This window comes from Bos mutus, chromosome 11 (genome assembly GCF_027580195.1).
Source record: "Bos mutus isolate GX-2022 chromosome 11, NWIPB_WYAK_1.1, whole genome shotgun sequence".
In the NCBI taxonomy this organism is placed as follows: Eukaryota; Metazoa; Chordata; class Mammalia; order Artiodactyla; family Bovidae; genus Bos; species Bos mutus.
In genome coordinates this window covers 36,030,583-36,056,274 of record NC_091627.1, presented here as the reverse complement: position 1 = coordinate 36,056,274, position 25,692 = coordinate 36,030,583, and the positions used below count along the sequence as shown (strand labels likewise).

General features: G+C 40.0%; 1 protein-coding gene across 3 annotated transcripts in view; it reads right to left on the bottom strand.

Moving 5' to 3' along the window:
- The window catches only part of CLIP4 (CAP-Gly domain containing linker protein family member 4), a 65,142-nt gene extending 41,726 nt beyond the window's left edge, over nt 1-23,416 (bottom strand). The window contains exons 1-8 of one of the 3 annotated variants that reach the window (XM_070379309.1): nt 23,149-23,416; nt 16,099-16,246; nt 12,439-12,578; nt 11,221-11,314; nt 9,737-9,898; nt 7,922-8,040; nt 4,030-4,266; nt 3,305-3,440 (exon numbers count right to left, since the gene is read on the bottom strand). In XM_070379309.1, the coding sequence (XP_070235410.1) occupies nt 3,305-3,440; nt 4,030-4,266; nt 7,922-8,040; nt 9,737-9,898; nt 11,221-11,314; nt 12,439-12,578; nt 16,099-16,231 (1,021 nt within the window). In that variant the 5' untranslated portion in view covers nt 16,232-16,246; nt 23,149-23,416. Of the gene's footprint in view, nt 1-3,304; nt 3,441-4,029; nt 4,267-7,921; nt 8,041-9,736; nt 9,899-11,220; nt 11,315-12,438; nt 12,579-16,098; nt 16,247-21,663; nt 21,925-23,148 lie in introns of those variants that run through there. The other 2 variants (XM_070379308.1, XM_070379307.1) reach the window with 2 other exon arrangements.
- Between the last annotated feature and the right edge of the window lie 2,276 nt (nt 23,417-25,692).

Below are 25,692 nucleotides of genomic sequence, written 5' to 3'. Positions count from 1 at the left end.
AAAGGCTACATACTGTATGATTCCAGCTCTATGACCTTCTAGAAAAGACAAAACTGTGAAGACAGTAAAACAATCATTGATTGTCAGGGGCCTGGGGGCAGTGGGGGGAGGGTGGCTGAATAGGTGGAGCACACAGGATCTTGAGGGAAGTGAAAATACTCTATAATATGGCATTGGTGGACACATGCCATTATATATTTGTCCAGACTCACAGAATACACAGCATGAAGAGTGCATATTAAGGCAAACTATGGTCTTTGAGTGATTATGATGTGTTCATATAGATTCAACAATTGCAAGGAATGTACCCTCTGGTGAAGGGATGTTGATGAAAGGGGAAGCCGTGCATGTATGGGGCAGGAGGTTTACAGGAAATCTCTATACCGTCCTCTCAATTTTGCTATGAACCTAAAACTGCTCTAAAAAAAAATCTTTTAAAAAATTGTTATAAAATTTTTTTTTTTCATTTTTTTTCATTTTTTAAAATATAAATTTATTTATTTTAATTGGAGGTTAATTACTTTACAATATTGTATTGGTTTTGCCATACATCAACATGAATCCACCACAGGTATACACGTATTCCCCATCCTGAACTCCCCTCCCTCCTCCCTCCCCGTAGGGCCAAAGAACTAAATAGACATTTCTCCAAAGAAGATAAAATTTCTATAATTAAAAAATCTAATATGTGCTAGAATTAACAGATCAATGGAACAAAACAATCCTGAAACAGACTGCAGCATTTAGAACTTAATTCATATTAAAGGAAGCACAACAAGTCAAAGGGAAAAGGATAGATTTAGGGAGAAGGGGAAAAAAAACCTGTTGCTGAGAAACCTTTGGCTTCTGCTTCATCAGGGGGTGCTCCACCTCTCCTGCTCCCCACACCTCAAGTAGTTTAGCAAAGACTGGGCTCAGACTGCTGAGCTGGCTCAGCAGGAAGGACTATGCCCATTTCTGTATAATCCAACATATGACCCTTGCCCCCCAACTTGCCATTGAAATATGGAAAGGGGAATGGAGGAAGGGTCCTTGGGGATCCACCTCTGTCCTAATCATGCATGCCTCTCCTTGGGATGATGGGGTTAGGGAGGCCACACACACTCTGCTACAGTCTAAGCCTCTCCCAGGGCTTTGATCTACATCGGCTCTCTCTGCTGCTAATGGTTTTGGTCTTGCCCTTAGTCTGCTGGACAGTTGCCAAAATTAGCTAATAGAGGAAAATTAAATTCTTAACCTCATACAACTAACCAAATAAACTCCAAATTAATTGCCTAACACAGTATTTAAGAATAAACACATTCAAAAGAATAAAATATATAACCTATAATGAATTCTTGGATTCGGAAGAATGACCAACCTTAGCATAAAAGCAATTTTAAGAAATTATAAAGGAAAAGTCTTTTTTAACTGCATAAAATTACATGTCCAAAAACACTGCAGATGGAGTTCAAAGGAAAATGACAAACTAGGCCAAGTATCTGTAGTAAATACAAAGGCTTAACATCCTAAACATGCATTTATATTTTAAAAACTATTGTCAGTTTAAATAACACTAATATCCCAATTTTTTAATGGGCAAACAATATGAGTAATTATTTCTTGGGAATTACCAAGACAATACAAAAAATACATGTGCTATAACAGAACATTTTAGACATTCCACTTCACCACAATCAAGAGAAATATGAATTCAAACAATTTTCACCTATCAAATTAGAAAAATTAAAGGAAATGGAATCATATAAAAAATCATACTTTCAAAAAATATTTAAAGATTTACAGAAATTCTAATAGGATGTCAGTTAAAAATGCAGACTATCTACTTATAATCCAAATTTTGTGGGAAAAAATAAACAGAATACATATACAGGCGATTTTACATTTTTTCCTCCTTTTTTTATGTTTTTTAAATCTAACATCATGGACATTTTTTATAAAGAAAAATTTTAATAGAGCCAAAAATGAGGCTCCAGCTTAAGTGTATGATGAAAGGAAACTGGTGAGTTTCCCAAATGGCCAGGCTCCAAAACAAAAACACTCCAAGCCACACTGCACCCTTGGCACAGAGGCCATGTCGTGACCTTGGACATGGCGTTAGAGACGGCAGCTACTATCATACCTTCTGTCCTGCAGTAACAACACAACCCCCCATTTGATACATTTACAACAGGTAGCAGGTAGTTAACATTTTTCGGGTGCTTACAGGGAACCAAGCACTTTTCTAGGTGCTTTCTATATTTATCAATACATTTAACTCTCACATGAACTCTGTAGGTTTGTTATCCTCAATTTACAGAAGAAAACTGAGGTGACACAAGAAGAGAAAGAAGGTCCCATAGCCAGTAGAGAGAACAGCTGATTCACACCCCAGCCATCAGGCTCCAAAGCCTGTACTCTTCAAACACTACCCTGTTCTGCCTCCCTATCAAGCTGCAAGATGAAATACTGTGCAAACAGGGAAATTAATGTTCTGGGAAAATATTCTCAACATAGTAAGTGACAAAAGCAATTAGAAATCTATGTGTCAGAGTGTGTGTGTGAGAGAGAGAGAAAGAAGCAGAGAAAATAAAATTAAGCAAACATTTCTCAGAAACAATCATTCCAGCTCAGAAGCACAGTAATAAAGTTGGCCTCACTTGCTTTTCTAATTTTTCAAGTTCTTCAGCCTCTAGAGTACTGTAGTTCTTTGGTAATAAAGAATAAAAGCCCTTCTTCAGTCCTGATACCACCACCAGCGGGATTCAGGAAGGTCCACAGAGCTGGGTGCACTCCTAGTAAGACATACTCTATCAGTCACAAGACTGCTCAGTAAGAAAAGGGCAGACTCTTCATTCATTTATAACCAGAGAGAATGCTTTATTTAAAAATAATGAAAAGGGGTGAGATATATGAAAAGAGTAACATGGAAACTTACATTACTATATGTAAAATAGATAGCCAACAGGAATTTGCTGTATGGCTCAGGAAACTCGAACAGGGGCTCTGTACCAGTCTAAAGGGGTGGGATGGGGTGGGAGACGGGAGGGAGGCTCAAAAGGGAGGGGTTATATGTATACCTATGGTTAATTCATGTTGAGGTTTGACAGAAAACAACAAAATTCTGTATAGCATTATCCTTCAATTAAAAAATAAACTAAAAAAAGAAAAGAAAAAGTCTATGAAATAGTTGAAATGGGTCATTAAACGCTGTGCCTCAGCATTATGGATCAAATTCAACCATAAAAAAAATTTTTTTTAATCAAAGAGTAAAACTGTATTACTTTAAATTAATTCTCATCAAATTAGGCAGTATCTACCGTACCATATTTGGGGGCACATTTAAAGTACTGGACTTTCCCAACACTTCCATTGTTTTTTCCCTCTGGTTCATCCAACTCAATGCCAGCCCACTGTCCGCTTGCAAATTCAGTTGTTCCACAAAATCTCAATGTTCCAACCTAAAGAAATATAAATCAGGGTAACTTTTGAGTATTACTTGTAATCCCAAATTTTCTACTCTTGTAACTTTATCACAGAAGTCTTCAAAAAGCACTCACTCAAAGCAGACTTCAGAAGAAGGAAAATATTACCAGGGATAAAAACAGACACAAATAATGATAAAAGAGTTGATGGACCAAGAAGGTATAAGAATCCTTAATCTATATGCACTCAACAACTAAGGCAGGAACAGTGAGAGTCCCGTTTGCTGCATTTTCATACAGTAGTAACTTGTAACTACCGGGGAAGAGGGAGCTGCAAGGGGAAACCTGCAGACTGGAAGCCTGTAAATTCACTCAGCCCCTCCAATTTTCTCCCATTTAAATACAGATGCCTTCATTATTCAGTTTGACTAATAGTTTATATTCTTAAGTTATACTTTATAGTAACCGTGCATCTAAATCTCATGTTTTCCATTAAGTATCTTTCTACCTACACATTGAACTTAAAAACAAAGCAAAAAAACACCCCAAGCCACACCGCACCCTTGGCACATAAGCCACGTAGTGACCTTGGACATGGCTTTAGAGACGGCAGCTACTATCATACCTTCTGTCCTGCAATAACAACACGATCCCCTAGCTTCAGGCCAAGTGACGTCAGCATCGCCTTGCTAGTAACACGATCGTAATTTGGAAGCAAGGGCTTTGAGAGATCATATGACAGAGGCGCTGCGTCCAGCAGCATCTGCTTGATTTCCTTAGCAGTGGCCGCAGCATCAGCCATTTCCAAGGGCATCTCAACCGGGTCTGGAACAACGTCAGCGGGGATCTGCCCTTTGTCATTCTACAGATAAAGAGAAACTTTTCAATTCATATCAGCTCAGAGCTCTACATGGCCACCTAAAAGTATTCTGGGAAAAAACTTAAGTTAAATTGATCATTTATTTATTCAAAATTATTCACTAAACACCTACTACCTGCCCATTCTAAGTGCTAAAGACACACACAGTGAAGAAATCAATAGCTCCACTCTCAAAAAGCACACAGCCTAGTGAGGGGCAGACTATAATCACATAAATAAAATGTATGGTGTATCAAAGGGTGAAAAGTGGCAGAGAGAAGAACAGGCAGAGAAGAGGAACATGGATACGGGGGCAGAGAAGGCCTTGGTGCTGAGCGGCACTGGTGCAGAGGCCTAGGGAAGTGAACATGGGGCAGCTTAGCTGGTGGGGATGGCAGTCCAGGCTGAGGGAAGAGCAGGAGCTCAGGCTGTTAGTGGGTGGCGTGCCTGGAGAAGGCACCTCTGGAGATACAAGTCACAGGACTGCCTGGCTTCCCAACCCTGGACCCGACACTCCTACCGGTCTCCTGAGCCTCCCCCTAGACTCCATGACCTTGACCCACCCTGCCCACTCATGGTGCGACTCAGATTTCAAGAACAGAATCCATAGTTTCAACACTTCTAAAATTGGGGCTGGGATTTATCCTGCAGCAAAAAAAAAAAAAACCGTCAGTCACAGGGCCCACTAACATTTGCACGGTGTTTATAGAAGCAAAACTCTATCCCATAGATTCTCACTTGGTTATCACATCAAGAAAAAGCTTGTGAATCACGGAGGTAAAAATCCTTGCCTGTTACAAATTTGTTTTTATTGCAGCAGGAGGGACCAACTAAACAAGTAAAATATTACTACCATTTCCAGTTTGCCAATTAGGAGACTTAGGCAAGGAGAGATGACTGAGTGATCGCTCTGCGTCATTCATCTCCATGATTACTGCAGAGACGGCATTCAGTCAGCCCACACTCACTGCAGCAACCGCTGGACTCTCAGCTCTTCTCCTGCTCCATGCCGTCCTTCCCTCGAACAAACCCTCTTTCTTCTAGGCTCCCTAACCAAAAACTCAGATTTTATCAGAAAGATTTCAGACTGTAATCTTCTCTTAATGAGATGAACCAAGATTCTTTGGCTCAGAAACCTTTTTCCCTTTTCTTCCCCTCTGATAATTATCTTCAAATGACCCATGTGGATAAAAGAATGAGGCTTTTAGAACACTTAGTTTGCAAGGGCTTCACATTTTTTTAATTTTTTTTAATTTTTTTAATTTTATTTAACTTTACAATATTATATTGGTTTTGCCATATATCAAAATGAATCTGCCACAGGTATACATGTGTTCCCCATCCTGAACCCTCCTCCCTCCTCCCTCCCCATACCATCCCTCTGGGTCGTCCCAGTGCACCAGCCCTAAGCATCCAGTATCGTGCATCGAACCTGGACTGGCGACTCGTTTCATATATGATATTATACCTATTTCAATGCCATTCTCCCAAATCATCCCACCCTCTCCCTCTCCCACAGAGTCCAAAAGACTGTTCTATACATCAGTGTCTCTTTTGCTGTCTCGTATACAGGGTTATTGTTACCATCTTTCTAAATTCCATATATATGCATTAGTATACTGTATTGGTGTTTTTCTTTCTGGCTTACTTCACTCTGTATATTAGGTTCCAGTTTCATCCACCTCATTAGAACTGATTCAAATGTATTCTTTTTAATGGCTGAGTAATACTCCATTGTGTATATGTACCACAGCTTTCTTATCCATAGCCAGGACATGGAAGCAACCTAGATGTCCATCAGCAGACGAATGGATAAGAAAGCTGTGGTACATTTTTATTTTAAAATTCAAGTCAGTTTGGTTCTAAGTAAAAATACGGTAGGAAGACATGTTATCAAATTTGGGGGATGGTGATGAACTATTTTGATCCCCAATTTTAAAGTACAAAATATAAAGAAAATTATCTATAGTGCTAATATGTACTCTTGAGAAAAAGAAAGAAGGAAAAAAACTTTTTTAAAATCAACAAGCCTGTTCTGTTAAGTGATAGGCTACTTTTACAATGAATATTTTACTTCAGATTTTTAAGTCCTCACCTTTCTAGAGTAAGTCACACACTTCTATTAATTCCTACATAAAATTTAGCAACTAAAACTTCAGTCTTTAAAAAATACTAAATACTAATAAAATAATAATGATGTCATGTTAACATAAGAAGACTTGTTCATGATGATAGAATTTCACTTTTTTCTAAAGTAGGGGCTAAGTTAGGGTCTGATCCAAGGGCTACTGCTGACCCACATGTAGATATCTTTAAGTATTAACTACCAAAAGTGGGTAAAATCTATGAATTACTTTGGGCTTGAATTGGTAATTTACCTCCGTGACATACCTCACTGCATCTTACTAGATTCAAAATACTCGCTCCATTAATGGGGTCTTGCCAAGAGTTGCACTAGCAAAAGCAAGCACCTATCACCTTCACACTCCGATCAACTCCTGGCCTTTGTGCAGGCTGCTCTTTCTGCCTAACGGGCCTTTCTCAACTCCCTCCTGTACCTGGTTAATTCTCAACTCTGTTTAAGTATTCGAGTTTACCTATGCCAGGAAGCAGGCTTCCTAAGGCTTGGACAGACTCCCCTCCCATGGAACCCCATGACACTCTGTGCCACACCCCACCCGTCTCCCATCCTAACACACTCAACTTGACACCCTAGAGTAAATCTGCCTGCTCTCTTGTTTGTCCCCTCCTCTAGATGATATTCTATTTGAGGACAGAGACACATTTATTGTCCCAGTGCCATATGTATTGTCCCAGACGCATGTATTCTCCCAGTGCCTAATAAACAATAGGGTACGAAGGATGGAGGGAGGGAAGGAGGAACAGAGGGGTTGATGGGGTTAAACAGAAAGAAAAGTGGCAAAGAACTGGGGAGGGAAGGCAAAACAGGAAAGCAAGGAAAAGAGAAGGGGAGGAGGCTTTTGCTAGCACTGCCCACTGCTGCCACTTCAAGAGAATGCACAGACCCAGTGAAGAATCCCTGCCAGAGCAAGTCACTGCTAGTAATGCAACAGAAAAGAACACGCAGAGCCACTTTGGTGAAGACAATAAAATACGACTTGAAGTTTATGAAGTTCGGTCTTGTGTGTTAACTTTGTAAGTATGTAACTTGATCGTGAAAAAATAAATTTTTCCTTTAAGTCAATTTTAAAGGTTTACTCCATTCTTAAATAGGCCTTTTTTAGACTGTCTGAAATAAAACTTCTTTCCAAAAGAATTTAAAATATGGTTTAATGCAGAAATATATAAACTTTAATATATGCATTTTTATTTACTAGCTAAAGGCTTTATAAATAAAGCAAAAGTCTAAATGAAAGATACTTTTAAACTCAAAGATGATAAACTCTAAAGAACATTTTATTTAGCTGAATGAAAGTAAGGCTAGTAGAGCTTATCGATATAAAAGGACTGAAATTCACTGCTATGCCTTAAACTTATTTGAGATAAAAGTTTATCATTAGTACTGTTTATATGCAGCACAAAAAAATATAAATTATTTACTCATATAAGAGTTCCACAACAGCATCCAGATTCAACTCTTTCCTGGGAGATAATGTGGGATGTTTTAATATTTTTCACTTTTAATTTAACCTCTTACCCTAAATGCAGGATTTGCTCCATGCTCCAATAAGCATTTCACAGTGCCTGCACACAAGTTATATGCAGCGATATGCAGAGCTGTTCCAAAATTAAAGTCACTGCAAGTGGCATCCACATCTGTAATTGAACATCACAAGTATATTAACAAAATTTTTAGTTAATCTATTAAAATGTGAAAAGAGGCAGGTTGGGTTGGATTTATTTGGGGGAATAGGGGTATAAGCTATTGACAAGACTTAGACCAACCCACTAGAAGGACCATTCTCACAATGGAATAAAATCTGCATATTACAATCTGGTTAACTAATTTTTTCCTTAGTATAATAAAATTTCACTATCAAATGGACTCATGTTATCATGGGTTTTCTAACCATCACAAACTAAAGTATACTTAAAAGCAATTAATGGCAATAATTCGTATTTGTAAAAGTAACTGTCTTAACACACTCTTTCACTAAACCTCTTGGATATTTGCCACAACAATGATAATGTAGCAGGGTTTAGATCAGTGACTAGCAAACCACGGCTCATGGCCAAATCCAACTCATTGTGTTTTCATAAATAAAGTTTTATTGGAACACAGCCACTTGCATTCATTTATATATTCTCTGTGGCTGCTTTCACACCTCTCTGTAGAATCAAGTAGTTTCAACAGGGACCATGTGGTCCACAAAGCCTAAAATATTTACTATCTGCCTCTTCATAGAAAAAAGAAGGTAAAACAATGGAGACTTCTCAAACCCGGAATAAATTAAAGTGTAATTAAACATATGCTACATGCTGTATTCATTCACAATACTTTATGATGAATTTGGATTTCACAGGAAGAATGAGAATCTTGCAATTCTAAGAACATTTTAAGAACTTGCAACAAATCATCAGGATGCTATACACAGACACTAGATATACTCCAGATTCGGATATCCCATTTCGACTGTTTTTTATAACATGGGTTTAATATTATGGTTCTGCTAATCCTACCTGAATCAAACAACCGCTTCACCACCTTACATGCCCTACCCACACTGTAAACAAACCAAGACACACTCAGAACACTGTCCTGAGTTATGAAAGACACTGTACCATCAAGAGAGGCTTTCTTCCTAACATTATTCAAAACGTGAAAACACAAAAAGGGAAAGAAGAGCTGGACAACTATATGAAGCAGAGTTTGGGAAATTTACTGAATCTCTAAAACAAGTCTTCTACAAATGGAGGAAACACCGCATACGATCTTCAACATAAAGTAATACTACTGCACTTGTTGTCATTTTTTCTCTAAAGAAAACTGCCCACTGAAAAGAACCACGACTGCGATTTAGACATTCTGATGTTCATTTCTGGGACATCAAGCACCATCAAGACAAGAAGAAAAAAAATGAAAATCTATCCTTTAATGGAATCACAGAATTTCAGAACTGAATACCACCTAAAATAAATATTCTTCATGATTTCAGCGCTCAGCTCTGAAGGTTTTATTGCTCTAAATTTCTAGCTACCCAAATAAGACAAAAGAACTATACATAGATTCAACTACACTTTATAAAATCCATGTTCTACTGGGGAATGTGCAGAGATATAAAAAAATGAGATAACACTTTATTTTGTATGTCTCTGTACTAAATCTTTTGTGAAAAGATAGTAACTAAACTTCAATTTACAAAATTCAAACTATTTCTGAAAAATAAAATGGGATTGGAAGTCATATGGAACAAGATGGATCACAAGTAAAAATATCTTTGAGTTATAATTTTTCTGCCATCAAATAATGTGTTCAATTAATAACATCCAGTGGTGATCTTGTAGTACTTGCCTTTTGGTTTAGATGTCTTCAAAATCACTCTTATAAGCTCAGGAACATCAAAATAAGCAGCATAATGCAAGGCATTCATGTTTGTCCATCGACTCCGCAAACTAACATCTGCTCCCAGATCAATAAGCTGAGTTGCAAATTTTACCGCTGTATCAACATCACCTAGAAAAGGTTTTCTAAATTACTTTCCTTCAATACAAATGTTAAGTTCCAATGCATGCCATCTACTACCTCATCTAAAAAGCCAAGGCAAACAGCACACTGAATATACACTTACAACTCAAAACCTGTCACTTTTACAAGAAATTTATTCTTTCTAACAAAATAATCATACTCAAGGATATTGATAAACACATAGCTGTAAAGATGTTCATCACAGCACTTTTTATTATGAATAAAATTGTGAAACAACCTAAAAGTACAATAATAAGACACTGGTTAAATAAATTATGAGACATCCATATAATGGAATACTATAGAGCATTAAAACCAGTGTGCCAGACCCCTGCTGCTCAGAGTGCGCTCTGTGGACCACTGCCAGTCCCAAACTGTAATTTGCACTTCCGATAACGTTTCTCTTTTTCCCTGTGTAATCATTTCCTCTGAATATATTAACTGAAATGCAATTTTATGCTTTTGAAAAATACTTGGGCTTGTATTTTATATGTCTTTAATTTCATTTTTCTATTACAAGGTCATTTTTATTTTATTTTACAAAAGTATCAGTCCATGATGGACTGCAGAAAGAAAAAGCAGAAGAGTCCTTCATCATCAATAGTTTAAGAAGCACTGTCTCAGACTATTGAAACAGGTATAGGTATTCACAATTTATCATTAAAAGGCAATGGTATAGCACAAAGAAAGTGAAAGTGAAGTTGCTCAGTCATGTCCGACTCTTTGTGACCCCATGGACTGTAGCCTACCAGGCTCCTCCCTCCATGGGATTCTCCAGGCAAGAGTACTGGAGTGGGTTGCCATTTCCTTCTCCACGGGATATTCCCAACCCAGGGATCGAACCTGGGTCTCCCGAATTCCAGGCCGACGCTTTAACCTCTGAGCCACTAGGTATAGCACAGGAGAATACCAATTTTGGAAACTGCACATATGTATGTAGGAACAGACCTTAGACAGACATAAAGACCAAGGTCTGTAGGGAGCGGGATGCCTGGAAAAAAGCATGGACTGTTAAACCTTGCTATAAACCCTCAGGAAGGTTCTAGGTGTTACTAATTACTTTCACCTAGCAAGCAGGCAGGCATGAAGCCTGTTCCAGAAAAGCTGGGAGGTACCAGGAGACTATAAAGACTCCCTCAAGAAAAGGGAGGAACAGGAACAAGGTGTGTGCAGGACCTAACTGAATCCTCGCCTATTCAAGGAATATTATCATCATCACCTAGGTGCCCTTGCAGGGACTCTGGTTGACATAAACATACAAGCACAAACATAGATGTCTCAAGCCATTAACAGACTCGCCACATACTCACCAATACCGTGAGCTCCAGATTTGCATGTGTAATGCAAAAGAGTCATATCTGTCAATCCATCTCTGTCATTCACATTGCAACCTCTCTTAAGAATCTGAGGAAACCAAGGAAGATATGATTACAATATAAGAGTCTACTGATTTCAAACCAATACTGAGGAACCAGGATAGTCAGTCTTACTGAATTAGTTCTCAATGAATCCTGGAGGAGGAAATGGCAACCCATTCCAGTATTCTTGTCTGGAGAATCCCATGGGCAGAGGAGCCTGGTGGGCTATAGTCCATGCAGTCGCAAAGAGTCAGACACAACTTAGCAACTGAGCATAAACGCACAAAATGAGTAGACAGAACTGACTTCTCTTACGGGTGAATTTTAACAATAGTGAAAATTGAACTTGTCACCAGATCAAAGGAAACTCTTGAAGAGTATTCCCAAGTAATTTGTCACTCAAAATAGGTTCCTTAACCTCTCAAAGGACAAGCAAATTTCCTTTCTAATGGGAGTAACAGTATTTGAAAAAGTATAAGCCCCTCTTCCTTAACACATGACAGTAAGCTGGTCAAGGAACCCAGCATTATTCTTTTACTCCTCTTGCAAAAAATTCAGAGTTTTTAAATTATATTTAAGTCTAGATCTTTACCAAGCCACCCAAAAGTATAGATAAACATGATGGTAATCAAATTCCCTCATGAAAGTATTTTTTTAATTTATAAATTAATTTGTATGAAAATATGAAAAATGCCTGCTCCCATCAAGAGTCAAATGTCAGAACTCCAGATGTAAGGAAGTGAGGAGCACAGGGGAATGATGGAAAGACTGTGCTGTGTGCGTGCTCAGTCACTTCAGTCGTGTCCCACTCTTTTGCGACCCTATGGACTGTAGCCTGCCAGTCTCCTCTATCCATGGGATTCTCCAGGCAAGAATACTGGAGTGGGTTGCCATGCCCTCCTCCAGGGGATCTTCCAGAAACAAGGATTGAACCCACGTCTCCTGCATTGCAGGTGGATTCTTTACCCACTGAGCCACATGGGAAGTCCCGATGGAAAGACTATACAGCACTAATTCACTTTTGGTGAAAAATCCAGAGATACAAAGAACAAGCATCAGCATCTTTAAAAGGCTTCCCCTTTATCACCACCTATTCATTCCAATGGGGGAAAAATATTTTACAATTAACAATCCTAATAACATAGGATTTATGATATAAAAACTCCTCACCTCATTTCCAATAACGTCAATGTTTTGCTGGACCTGAGGAACCCACTGTCTTAAAATGGCAAATAATTCTGATACAGAAGTTTTGGGATCAAAGAGAATTTCCTGGCATGATGTATCATTAGGATCAAAGAAAGAAAACTCTGTTTAAAGCATAAAAAAAAGGCATAAATTATATTTATTAAAATTTCCAAAAGCATATGTTAAAAATAATAAACAACAAGACCAGGACTCAAATGACACAAATACTTTTAGGTGCTAGAAATATTTTACCTTAAGCAAGTCTCAATAGCAAGTCAGGATCACCAAAAATTACGAAACACTTCTGAAGTGCTGTGAGAATGAGATTTTCACACATCACACCACATCTTATCACAAATGAAACAAAAATCTGAGTGCACTGATCTCAAACCCTAAACTGTCCAAGAACTTCCTCTAAAGCACAGAAAGTCTGCCAAAGTTTACAGGTATTTTCACCTCTCAAAACATTATAAATATGTCATGAATAGTAGATTCACATCCATGATTAAAACGTACATAGTAGAAAGAAACATGGCAGAATATTAACAGTGGTACTAGAATGATGTGTAATTTTAAATATTCTTGTTACTTCTCTGTAGTTTCCTAATTTTCCATAGTAAATAGGCATTACTTTTTACCCACTGAGAAGCCAGTGGGGAACTGCTATGTACACACAATAAGGAAGTAATATGTGATAGTGCAGAAAGGAAGCATTGAGGCCAAGAGGTTGGGTTATCTGGAATATGTATTAGTAAAGATGTGGAATACTAGACAAAATTAAACATGATTTTAAAATTCCTTAAAACTTCCTTAAGATTCAGAGAACGGATTATCTTATGGCCAGAAAATAAAAGAGAACAGAAGAAAATCAGATTCTTTAATCTTGAAAAAGAAGCTAGGGACTCTAAAAAATCAGAAGCATCTAAAGAAGAGACTCATTAGAAAAGCAGTATTTGCTGAGTGGTTACACTTTACCAAACACCTTACCTGATAGGTATTAGTCTCATTTTATAGATAAGCTCAGACTAACTAATACTTGTTCAAAGTCAGACAGCTAGCAAGTGACAAATCTGGGGCAGAAAACCAGGTCTGCCTCCAAAATCTATCGTCTTTCCTCTATGATGTTGCCTCCCCAAGAAAATTCACTATTGAGCTAAAATGTACAGATTTTAGCAGCATACATAAGTTAAATTATTTAAACTTTAAAGTTTAATTATTATTTAAAATAATTTCAATTCTAATCAATCAAAATTTCACCAAGATTCCTTTGTAGGAGGAGACAGACAAAATTACATTCCCATTACATTTAGAGAAAAATACAAACTCCTTTCTGAAGCCTAAATGATCCTGCCTGGTCTGGCCCCTGCCTTCCTCCCCAGTTTCATCTCCTGCCATTCTGCCCTTCAACCACTTTGCTTCTCAGCCACAGCGGCTATTGTGGCTGAGAAGCACTATTTCTCTGGATACACCAAAGTTTTTTCCCCAACTCCATGTCTTTGATTTCCTATTCTTTTGCCTGGAACACGTCTCTCCAGGTTCTTCTCTCAACCAGATGCTTCTGATTCTTCAGATGACCAGCCCATCTAACAACCACTCTGCTCCATTATCCTCTGTCCATTTCTTTTCGCCACAGAATTCATTATAACCTATAAAATCCACATTTTGTTTATTCCTGTGTTCTTTTATTGTCTGTTTTCCTTCCTAGAATGTCGCTCCCGGTCACTGTGCTATCCCCAGCACCTGGGACAACAACCTAGCGCATAACAGGCCCTCAACAAGTACTTCCTCAACAAACGCAATTCTGGATGCCATGGTTTAAGAGGACACTGACTACAGCATACTAAACAGAGAACAGCTGGAGTGAAAAGGGTCTAGAGATCCTGATGATGAGGGACTGGTAGAGGAATCAGAAATGTGTAGCCTAAAGAAGTACAGACTAATTTAAAAAATCAAAATTATCTTCAAACGTTTGAAGGTTATCATATCAAAAAAGTGTTTGTTCCAAAAACATATCAAACCATTTGGCCAAAATTTTAAGGAGGCATACTTTGAGTCCATATACAAAAACAATTTTTACCACAACTAAAACTTTAGCTATGAAATAAACTATTAGTTTCCTACTACTGAAGATGTCCAAGTGGCTGAATGGTTACCTATCAGAGATCCTGAAACAGAATTTCTATACTAGGAAATGAGTAGGGAAAGCTGAACTGTAGGTCCATTCAGATTCTAAGGACCTATTAAGAATTCATACAATGTTTAATTTTGGTTATACAAAGGGATCAATGCCCATTCTCATCTTTCAATGTATTTATTCAACAAACACTGACTGAGCAACTAATATCAACAAATGACTACCTTAGCCCAATGAGATAATCAAAAGCAAAATGTGATTTCTACTCCATCCAAAGAGCTGTGGTCTGGGAAAGGAAAGAAGACAATTATGACTCAAGATAGAACAAGATAAGTGCCATAAGCAAGGTGCAAAGTGCTTTTCAAGGTTTTTCCTGCATAACTGATTTTTTTATATCTGAAAATCAATCCAGTCAGTTTTTGTAAAAACTGCAAATAACTCCCAAGATCTAGGCATGGGTTTTATGTAACACCTTTGATGACTACAAGGCAAGCTGCTACAGAATCTGAACATATAAAAATAGCATACTTGGAGATGAATAGTTATTAGAATGGATATAGCTAAAAAGACAAATTCACAATCCAATCATTATATTTTCACTAATATTTAAAAACTGCATTATCTCTACCTTCAAAGACAATTTGAAATGGTGACCCAATATTTTACTTGAAAAAATCTATCTAAATTAGAAATGTAACACATCCATCAAGTTTACCTTCCAGTTTTCTTTTATTCCTTTATCACCTATCTGATAAAATACAGTCCCAGGAAAACAAGTCTAAATAGATTAAAAACCAGAATACTACTAAATTTATATTTTACAAAGAATATTTAATGAACCAATTTAAATATGAATCAATCTCAAGCCACATTCCCAGGAAAGGTCTCACCCTCTCTGCATAAGTACACGGCTTATCTGGTTTTATTTTACTATATTTGTGAACACATTGATCATTACAATGGGAGACACTTGAACAGAATCCAAATTAGGCTTGTTTGTGTATTAAAACACATTACTTTTTGTTACATGGTCATCCAAATTTGGATCATTTCAGCAGTGATTACTTGGCTTGTTAATTAGAATCCCAGTATTTCAGAGATAACAGGGCCCTTAAAGAAGGCTACCTTACAGTGTTTTTACATCTTTTTTTTTTTTCATACATGGCTTTTTAAACAAGTCAATATATTTAACCAAAAAATATATATCAATAGCAGAAGGATGCTAGGTGTCTAAGCACCACTGCATTTTAAAAATAAAATCCTCTGAATCCACTGTGGTGCTTAAAATGAACATTTTTACATAGTAAAAATGCTGAGAGCAGACATTAAGTGTTCAGCTTGAAAGGCAGGAAAAGCAATAAGCAACTGTTATTTTTGAAAAAGTAAAACTTTAGCAATTTTATGAAAACCACAATAAATGGTTTTAGGAAAAATTAGGAATACAAAAAGGTATAAAACAGAAGTCAAGTTACCAGTTCATGGAAAATAAACACAGCTACTTAACATACCACAGTCTGAAGGCATTGGTGCTGCAGAAATGGAAAAGATAACTGGTGTATCAGAACCTTGAAATAAAAATGGGTATTTTCCAATCAAAGAACTTCCTTCTAATGGAAAATCTGGAAGGTCCTCTATGGTCATCTTCTAGAAAGCCACCTTTAATGAGAGAGAGGAAAAAAGCATATCTATTATATTTGTATGCAACTTAGAATAACTGCCTTCAATCACAAATAGCTTATTTTTTAAAATATCTAACCTATTGTCAACCTTCAAACATCTCTTTAGAGAGTAAGGGGAAAAAATTCCTTTTGGCAAACCACTGTTAAACGAATATACATTGCTTCACACTGTCTCTTAGGGTCAACAGCATACGTAATCTTTTTGGACAAAGCTCAGGAATAAAAAATGACTGTGTATTTCCCAATAATAGGTAAACACATTTTTTAAATGCTGAACTAATCTAAATGGGTGATGTCCTCTTTACTTGCAGTAACAAGCGAGGAGATAGTATCCCTGGTAGATGCATCTCAAACTTCTCATAGGATCTGACACAGCTTCTATCATGTCATCCAATGGTTCGTGCCATCTGCTCATCACATGAAAATAACCTAGTTTAGAGCATTATTATTTTCTGACATCCCAGAAAACTTAATTGAAAACTGACCACATCACTCGTACAAATCTAAATCTAGCTTACTGACATTGTTTCACTTCTTAACAAGGTAGAGGATCTACTTAGTCCATCCAGCAGAAGATGGAAGGTCATGCCTTTAAACCACATCACTTATGTTACCTCTTTTTCCCAGGAAACATGAGCACTCAGAATAAATTTGCTCCAAATTAGACAGTCGCTGCACCCTGACCCACATATCAGAGATGACACAGAATGAAAAGAAAATGTTAGTAAACCTCAACTATGAGGCTAAAAGCCTTCCAGTTTCTTCTGCATCAAATCTTTGAAGTCTGAAATATTATGAATCTCTGTATCTATTTAAAATATAAGCAGAAAACTATATTACAAAGCTAAATAAAAATGAGTATAGATTATTTCAGTAGAAAGAATAGAATAAGTAAAGATGGTTAACTGATAGTGTAGCAGATAATGCTAGGCTAGGTACTACTCAATGTGTGCTCTATTCTACTTGGGTAACCAGCAGTTTATCACCTTAACCTATCACGCTTCCCTACCACCACCACCCTATTCCAAGCAGTCACCTTTCTGAGATAAGTGGTTTCTTTCCAATTAGATTCATATGTTTTCTAAATACTAGCAGAAACTGGTAAAGAGTAAGGCAATTTCTTTTTTCTCATAAGGGACAGGTTTACATGGTCATGGATATTATATATTAAATAACTTAATCCAGTATTACTATGTTAAAGGCTCTCAAGGTTTCTTGGATGCTAAAATGTCTCACCACTCAATACTTTGAATCATTTTGACATTAACCTGGCCACATAAATGGGAAAAATTGTTGCCATACGGCATGGTGAACTTCCTCAAATACTAAAAAAAGTAGCGCCTACCACAAGGACAGCTCTCCTTCAATACTGCAGCTTCCCTGTATTCGAAGTCAGTCAGGATTTCTGCTTGCTGGCCTCTACAAATTAGCAGTAAATTTGGGGAAAACAGTGTATACCAGGTATGAAGTGTCCTTTGAAGCCAAGGAACAGAAATAAAGTTTAATAATATTAATCTGTACAAGGCACTACACTATTCTAGATGTTTCAGAGAATACAAAAATGAGTAACATATGGCCCATGCTTGTTAGGTAGCTTACAATCTACTGCTGCTGCTGCTAAGTCACTTCAGTTGTGTCCGACTCTGTGCGACCCCAGATGGCAGCCCACCAGGCTCCCCCATCCCTGGGATTCTCCAGGCAAGAACACTGGAGTGGGTTGCCATTTCCTTCTCCAATGCATGAAAGTAAAAAGTGAAAGTGAAGACGCTCAGTCGCGTCCCACTCTCAGCGACCCCATGGACTGCAGCCCACCAGGCTCCTCCGCCCATGGGACTTTCCAGGCAAGAACACTGGAGTGGGGTGCCATTTCCTTCTCCTAGGGTGAATAAAATAGTACTAATAACTATAGTTGATAAAACTGAGTGAAATATATTCCATAACCTCAGGACAAGGAACGTTTGCAGTATGAGCTCCTGAAAATGAGAAATGGTGCAGTGAAAAAAAGCATCATTTGAGAAGTGTCTTGAAAGATGAGTAGGCAGAAATTTAAAAGTGGAGCCCATCAAAAGAACAGCAGGTTGGAACTGGGCACATCTAGTAAGAGGTAAGGCTGTCATGGTTTTTTAGGACTCTCCTCAGTAATGCTTTATGTACCTGATCAAATACCAACCATTTAATTCCATGAGCAGCGAGAAACCACTGACTTTTTAAAAGGGGACTGTCCTAATTCAAGCTGTTTTAGGAAGATTAATCTTTGACTATAGTCACACTTTGGGACTCAGCCATGTTTTTTACACTCTTAATTCTTCAATAAAATGATTAAGTGGTTTTCTTCCTCAGTTGGTTAAAAGGGAGCCATTTTTCAAAACTTCCCTTTCAAAAAGTGGAGTTTCCCATTCAAAAACACATTTAATAACTATTTATTAAATATACACATTGAATAAATATTCAAACCCAGACTCAAGGTGGAAAGATGATTCATTCAACAAGATGTAATCAACTTTATTTTACATGTTAGGTATTTCAAACCCAAAAAAGCTACAATATTACCTGAACAATGTAGTGAACATTCTTAACAGGTATTTTGTGTCTTCATTTCATTTTTTTTCCCTGGTCCCATTTCCTTTCTGTCATGAAAAGCCCAACCTTCTACCTTTTGTCCCATTCAAGAAAACTATACATCTCTACAAACTTCTGTATAGTTTTAGAATCCTTTCCTAAAAGTGATTTCTGGATCTAAAGATCTGGGAATCTTGGTCAAATCTAGAGTTGTGATGAGCTGGATTGAGTACATATTTTCATTTCAAATCCTACTATGGCTAATTGGTGATAATGGGTTATGCAGAATAACCTAAGATAAAAAAAAAAAAAAAAAGGTGGCCCTAATTAACTGTGTATGTAACAGATGCAATAACAAGAATCAAATTCCCTAAACTATGATTTATATAGGAATTCCATCACCCCAAATCAGCTCTGAGTAAAAGCAACTTGTAACATGGTTCCAATATTTGGTGATTGTTTTTCAGAGATTCCTGGTCAATGCCCTAACACTGAATGGTGGTGAGTGGAGTTGCCCATTAACTTCTTCAGAGTGGTTCACGGCTATCAGGACCTCACTAAGGAACCTCACTGAGACCAAGAGATGCCCTCAGATTTATTTGGAATACAGTTCAAGGGCATATTACTCAAACTCATATCCTTAAGTTGTTACTCAGCTATCAGGAAATCCAAGCTGCATTCACATGAGTTGGAAACATGAGGCCCTTTCATTCACTTTCATATAGTATTCTGTTATGAGTGTTTATTTTCACGAGATACAAAAACACATAATCTTACCAAAATAAGCATTTTAAGTATATTTCTAATAACCCATTTATTTATTTGTTATCTACATGAAATCTATTTAATCATTGAGCAAGTATGGTGTGCTGCAGTCCATGGGATTGCAGTCAGACACCACTGAGCGACTGAACAACAACAGGCCTTACAGAGAACATGAAAGATACCTGCCCTCAACAAGTTCATTTAGTCATTCAACAAATATTTATCAAGTGTTTCTTACTAAGTCTTAGCCTGGCATAGCAAAGGTAAAGAAAACAGATTGTCATCATGTAGATTACAGTTAAGAACAGAATTCCTACAAGAAATTTGAAATTACTATATAATTGAAATAAGTGCTGGATTCAAGGGGGCCAGTGAGGGCTTCCTAAGGGAATAATTTAAAACTGCAGTGCCCAACCAGGTAGCTATTAGCCACATGTGTCTATACAAATTAAAAATTTAGTTCCTCCATTGCTCGAGCCCCATACAAGGGCTCAAAAGTCACATGTGGCTAGTGGCCACCGTATTGAACACTGCAGAAGAACACTTCCCTCAGAATAGTAAATTCTGTGGACTCAAATTCCAGATGAGAAAATGCCTGAAATGACAAAAAGAACAGAGGCTAACAAACTAAGCAAGCCCACGGTGGTACTTAATTATACATCATTAACAAGGGAATAGCAAGTCTAAAAGTAACCAGATGTTCACAGATTTACACAGGGCTAAAGAGTTCAGTTGATTCTATTACATGAAGATCACTAGTATGTTTCAAAACTGGAGTTGTTACAAGCCATAAAAGACATCATATAAATATTATTTTTTAAAAGCCTTACTGGTGGGATTGTTTCTGGTAAATATGAAACGTCTGAAATAAATCCCACAAATAATATACCATATGCCAAATCTTCTGTAAGACAGAAATAAACATATTCATTCCATTTCAAGATTCACTCTTTCCGCCCAGGTTGTCCATAACAAACGACAGTATTTTAAAATGCATAATTATGGTAGCAAAACAGGGTGGAACCAGGATGGCTTTGCATCATAAAAATGCAGACTTCTGCCAATTCCGATTCTCTGCTTTCTCTACACAGTTGCTCCATGTCCTCCACTGCGTGATCTTCCGCCATTTAGACGACTTTAAGTTGTGCAGAAGATACATAAATGACAAGTGTCAATGTGAAAGTGAAGTACGAGTAAAGTATTTGGCTGATGTTTCAAAAAAGGAGGGTGTTTCCTCACTGAAATTTTTAAAAGGCATAGATATACACTCTGGTATTGCTACAATGTGAACCCCACTCAAGCAGGGAACATACAGCAAGTTATTATCCCATGAGAATATCCTCCTCTGATACATATCAAAACATTGTCTGAGTTAAAATCCAAATTGCCTACATAGTCTCTAGATTAATGAACAACCTGACATCTAATTCAAAAGAAAGCTGACGTTATAAACCCATCAATCCAGCTCACAAGGATGAGGTCTAACCCGCGTCTCTGTTGAGCAGTCTCTGAGCAAGTGTTTTCCCCCAACTTCCCATGATTTAGAATTAAGGAATCTGGGGGTAGCGAACGACTGGAGGCAGAGTCATTTATCTTAGTCATTTATCTTTGAATTCTCTCCGGCAAAAGGTTCTTCAAACAGTTTAATAAGCAAAGGGGTGGCAGGAGAGATGCGAAGAGGGCCCTCACAGGAAAACCACGAAGGGCTGGGCACAGCACGCTGCGCATCACTGCGCGCGAGAGGCTCTCCCAAGGGCGCCGGGGCGGTCAAGGTTGGGGCGGCGCAGCAGGGTCCTGCCCGTCCCACACACCTGGCGGTATCTCATCCTGAAGTTAAACAGGCGGAGAGAAACGGAAACCAGACACCCACGTCCCGGCCCGTGGGCCGCCCCAACCCCGCCCCCGCCCCAGGGAGGCCTCCAGGAGCCGGCGACACTGGCGCCCACTGCAGGCGACCCGGGAGGGGGGCTCCCAGCGCCTCCGCGCCGCCCTCCCCGAACCGCCAACCGGACCTCAGGCCCCCGCGCCCCCGCCCGCCCGGTCCGGGGCCCCCGCGCGCTCCCGCCCCACCTGCCTCCTCCGGTCCTCTCCGGGCGGCCGACGGGAACGCAGGGGCGCGGAGAGAAGGCCAAGAGGCGCGCTTCTCCACCCGGGTGCCTGTCTCCGGTAGCCGACCGCGGGGCCTCCCGCCGCGCCTCTCCCAGCCCTCGTCCGGCCCCTCCCGCCTGCCACCTCCGCGTCGCGCGCGCCGGAGTCGGGCCCCACGCGGGGTCGGTGCGCGCGCGCAGTGCAGGCGCCCGGGCGGCGCGCAGGCCCCGGTCCCGGCCCCGCGCACGCGCCGGGGAGCGGGGACTGTAAGGAAGCGCGCGCCCGTGCTCGCCGCCTCATGCCTGCTCCCCTGCAGCCTCTCCGCAGACCCTGGCTGGGTTTCGAGGACAGGAAAGTCTGGTGGGCTTCGTGCGTTAACCTTGAGGGGGTGAGACGCCACTGGGATATTTCCACCGCAACACAAGGCAGGATCTCTGCGGAACCCCACCTGGCCCTAGGCCATGCTTGGGGAAGCAGCCCGTGGCCTGCTGTACAGAAGCTCCTCCGTCAAAGCCTTTAGCTAAAACAATCTGACCTGCTTCTCTGTCTCGCATCCCTGGACTAGCAGCGCTCCAACACTCTGCTTAGGAGCAGGCATCACGTCTTACCCTTTGGGGGCTCCCCCGTATCGCTCCGTGCATGGCCCAAAATAGGGCCATTAGTCAATTACCTGCTTGCAGGTCTTGCTGTAAAAAGCCTAGTCAAGGCTATACCCAAGTGGAATAATTACACCCAAGTATGGCAGTGTAGGGAGAAGGCAATGGCAACCCACTTTTACTTTTCACTTTCATGCATTGGAGAAGGAAATGGCAACCCAATCCAGTGTTCCTGCCTGGAGAATTCCAGGGACGAGAGAGCCTGTCGGGCTGCCGTCTATGGGGTCGCACAGAGTCGGACACGACTGAAGCGACTTAGCAGCAGCAGCAGAGGCATGGCAGTGTAGATGCAGAAGAGGATGTACCAGTATTTGTCCCAGAAGTTTATTTCCCCTGCTACGTTGCTCCCTTCTCACCCCCTTCTCTCCTGGCCCCCTTCTTCATGCCCCCTAAGAACCAGAAAGTGGTGATGAATGCTGGCATCCTGATTCAAAGAATAGGTGTTATTTGACAGTCCCTTAATGAAGGGACTGAATAAGTCCATGTTTTCCCGTGACTGAAGCCTGTAACCCTAAGCCAGTAGAGTTACACCGTAACAACTCCCTCTGAGGCCTTTTTGATCTCATACACCAACTGCTACACTGTATTTCCACGTTGACCAAACACAGTCCTGGCAAGAGCTACCCCGGCTCTAGAACATCTTTTCCTGTTAGAATAATTGGCTCCAGACATTAGAAAAGATGCTTAAGTCCCCCTTACAATATCCTCCCACCAAGTAGGCATAGTTGAGCACCTCCAGTAAGCACGAGTGCCCCTCCTTTGAAAGTGGGTATTTTATCTTTGATTAGCCTTGTTGAAAAGTTCTTCCTACCTTGAGAGCTAAAATGCTGTATCCTGCATCTCCTCCTTAATGGGTTCCATTTCTCCCCTTTAGACTTCAGATCATGCGCAACTCCAAGGAATCCAGGACAAGCATGCTCAGTGCTCCTAAGCTGCTCCATATATGACTCTGTTAATATCCACTCACCAGCATTTTAAGGGCCTCTTTATGGTGCATCCCAGCTTGTCTAGAACTCTCTTAATTGTGACACCCAGGAATGAATGGGATGTCCTGTTGAGTGCAGACAGGAGAGACTGCCTGCCACCTCTTTCTTGGTCTTGTGCTTCTATTAGCATAGCTCAAAATATGAAAGTACTCATTTGCAACAGTCACATCACATTGTCGAATCAGGTTGAGCATACTGTCAACTAAAATCCATAGTGCTTATGCAATATGTAAACACCATGACCATCCCACAGTCCCTGGTCAGCTGCCAGTCTCTTTGTCCCCGCAGGTCCAGCACCTCATAAACTCTCAGGAGAACGAAGTAACACAGATGCTTCCTCCTCCCTTTGAGGTTTCCTGCCCCTTCTCCCTGCTCTCACCACACCCAGTTCTTGTCTGACCCCACCCACCTGTTTAACTGGTTGAAAGAAGGAAGGCAATCTGCCTTTGGCTGACTTTAAGGAACTGTAAGTAAATAAGACTTTATTGGAGGGGGGGGGCCTCCAAAATCACTGCAGATGGTGACTACAGCCATGAAATTAAAAGACTCCTTGGAAGAAAAGCTATGATCAACCTAAACAGCATATTAAAAAGCAGAGACATTACTTTGCCAACAAAGGTCCGTCTAGTCAAGGCTATGGTTTTTTCAGTGGTCATGTATGGATGTGAGAGTTGGACTATGAAGAAAGCTGAGCGCCGAAGAATGGATGCTTTTGAACTGTGGTGTTGGAAGACTCTTGAGAGTCCCTTGGACTGCAAGGAGATCCAACCAGTCCATCCTAAAGGAGATCAGTATTGAATATTCATTCGAAGGACTGATGTTGAAGCTGAAACTCCAATACTTTGACCACCTGAGGCAAAGAACTGGCTCATTTGAAAAGACCCTGATGCTGGGAAAGATTGAAGGCAGGAGGAGAAGGGGAAGACAGAGGATAAGATGGTTGGATGGCATCACCGACTCAATGAACATGAGTTTGAGTAAACTCTGGGAGTTGGTGATGGACAGGGAGGCCTGGTGTGCTGCAGTCCATGGGATCTCAAAGAGTCAGACACGACTGAGTGACTGAACTGAACTGAACTGAAATAAGCCCAATTGTCAATGAGCCACAGAAACTCATAAAGTTCTCTATGTAACAAAAGTTGCTATACTTTCCACCTATACAGTTCACTTTTATTGCTGATTTAAATTATCCCTCTGAGAACACACTTTGTGGGTGACAGGGTGTGGCTGGCTGGGTTGTTCCTCACTATAATTAAAGTCTGTGTTAGAACCAGCCAGGCAACTGGCTTTTTCTGCCTTACCCAAACATTGTCTAGTTCATTGGCAAATTCCAAGGATACGAAGCCATTAGAGAAAGAATCTCCCACTCACCTGGTTGCCTTTACTCAAAAAACTGAAGTTACTCCCTAGCCCATGATCAAGGATGCAAGCACTCATTGGAGTCATGCTTCTTGGAACACCCCATGGGCTATACAGTTCTCAAACCAAGAGTTGGACTGGGCACTGATATGGAGCCAGAATTTGGAATGTGAACCACCAAAGGGGTGGGAAAGCACACGGGGAAATGGTCCAGCCGCAGCTGCTGAGATTCAATTATATCTGAAGGCACAACAAGGTTCTTGGACAATATAGCAATAATCTGCAAGTCCCAAAAGTTGACTAGAATCAGTAGTCAGCATCAATGTGGAGACAGGGGCATTACTGACTCATTATGCTCATTATGAGCACAGTTTGATTCCTATCTTTTGGATCTTAGTTGTTTTCACTTTACCAATGAAGACTCAGACTCCAGGAGGCTGTGGAACTCACTCACTGTATCCTCGGACAGAAATAGGATTCAAATCCAAGTCTGTGTAACATGAAGGCCTGTGATGATTCACTGTGTTGTATTATCTACACAGGTGTCCTTTGGGGGCATTCAGGACACAGGAATGCTGCATGAGTAGCAGGGATCTTTGAGAAATTCGGGTAGACAAACAGAACATTAGCATCTGGAAGGTCTGTTCAGTGCCTAACAGGACTGCAGTCCATGAGAAAAGAGTGGGGGGAAAAAAATCAAAAGAACACAATGTTACTTCCTGTACATGGGCTCAGGGTTGGATATGATTCACAGTGGAGGAAGACAGGGGCTCATTTCCAGAATGCAAGTGAACAAGAGACATCTAGCTATTAGAACTGGCATGCCAGATTGGAGCCCAACTAGCAGAGGTAGTTCTCATGTGGCACTAGTGGTAAAGAACCCACCTGCCAATGCAGGAGACGTAAGAGACATAGGTTTGATCCCTGGGTCAGGAAGATCCCCTGAAGAAGGGAATGACCCACTCCAGTATTCTTGCCTGGAGAATTCAATGGACAGAGGAGCCTAGTGG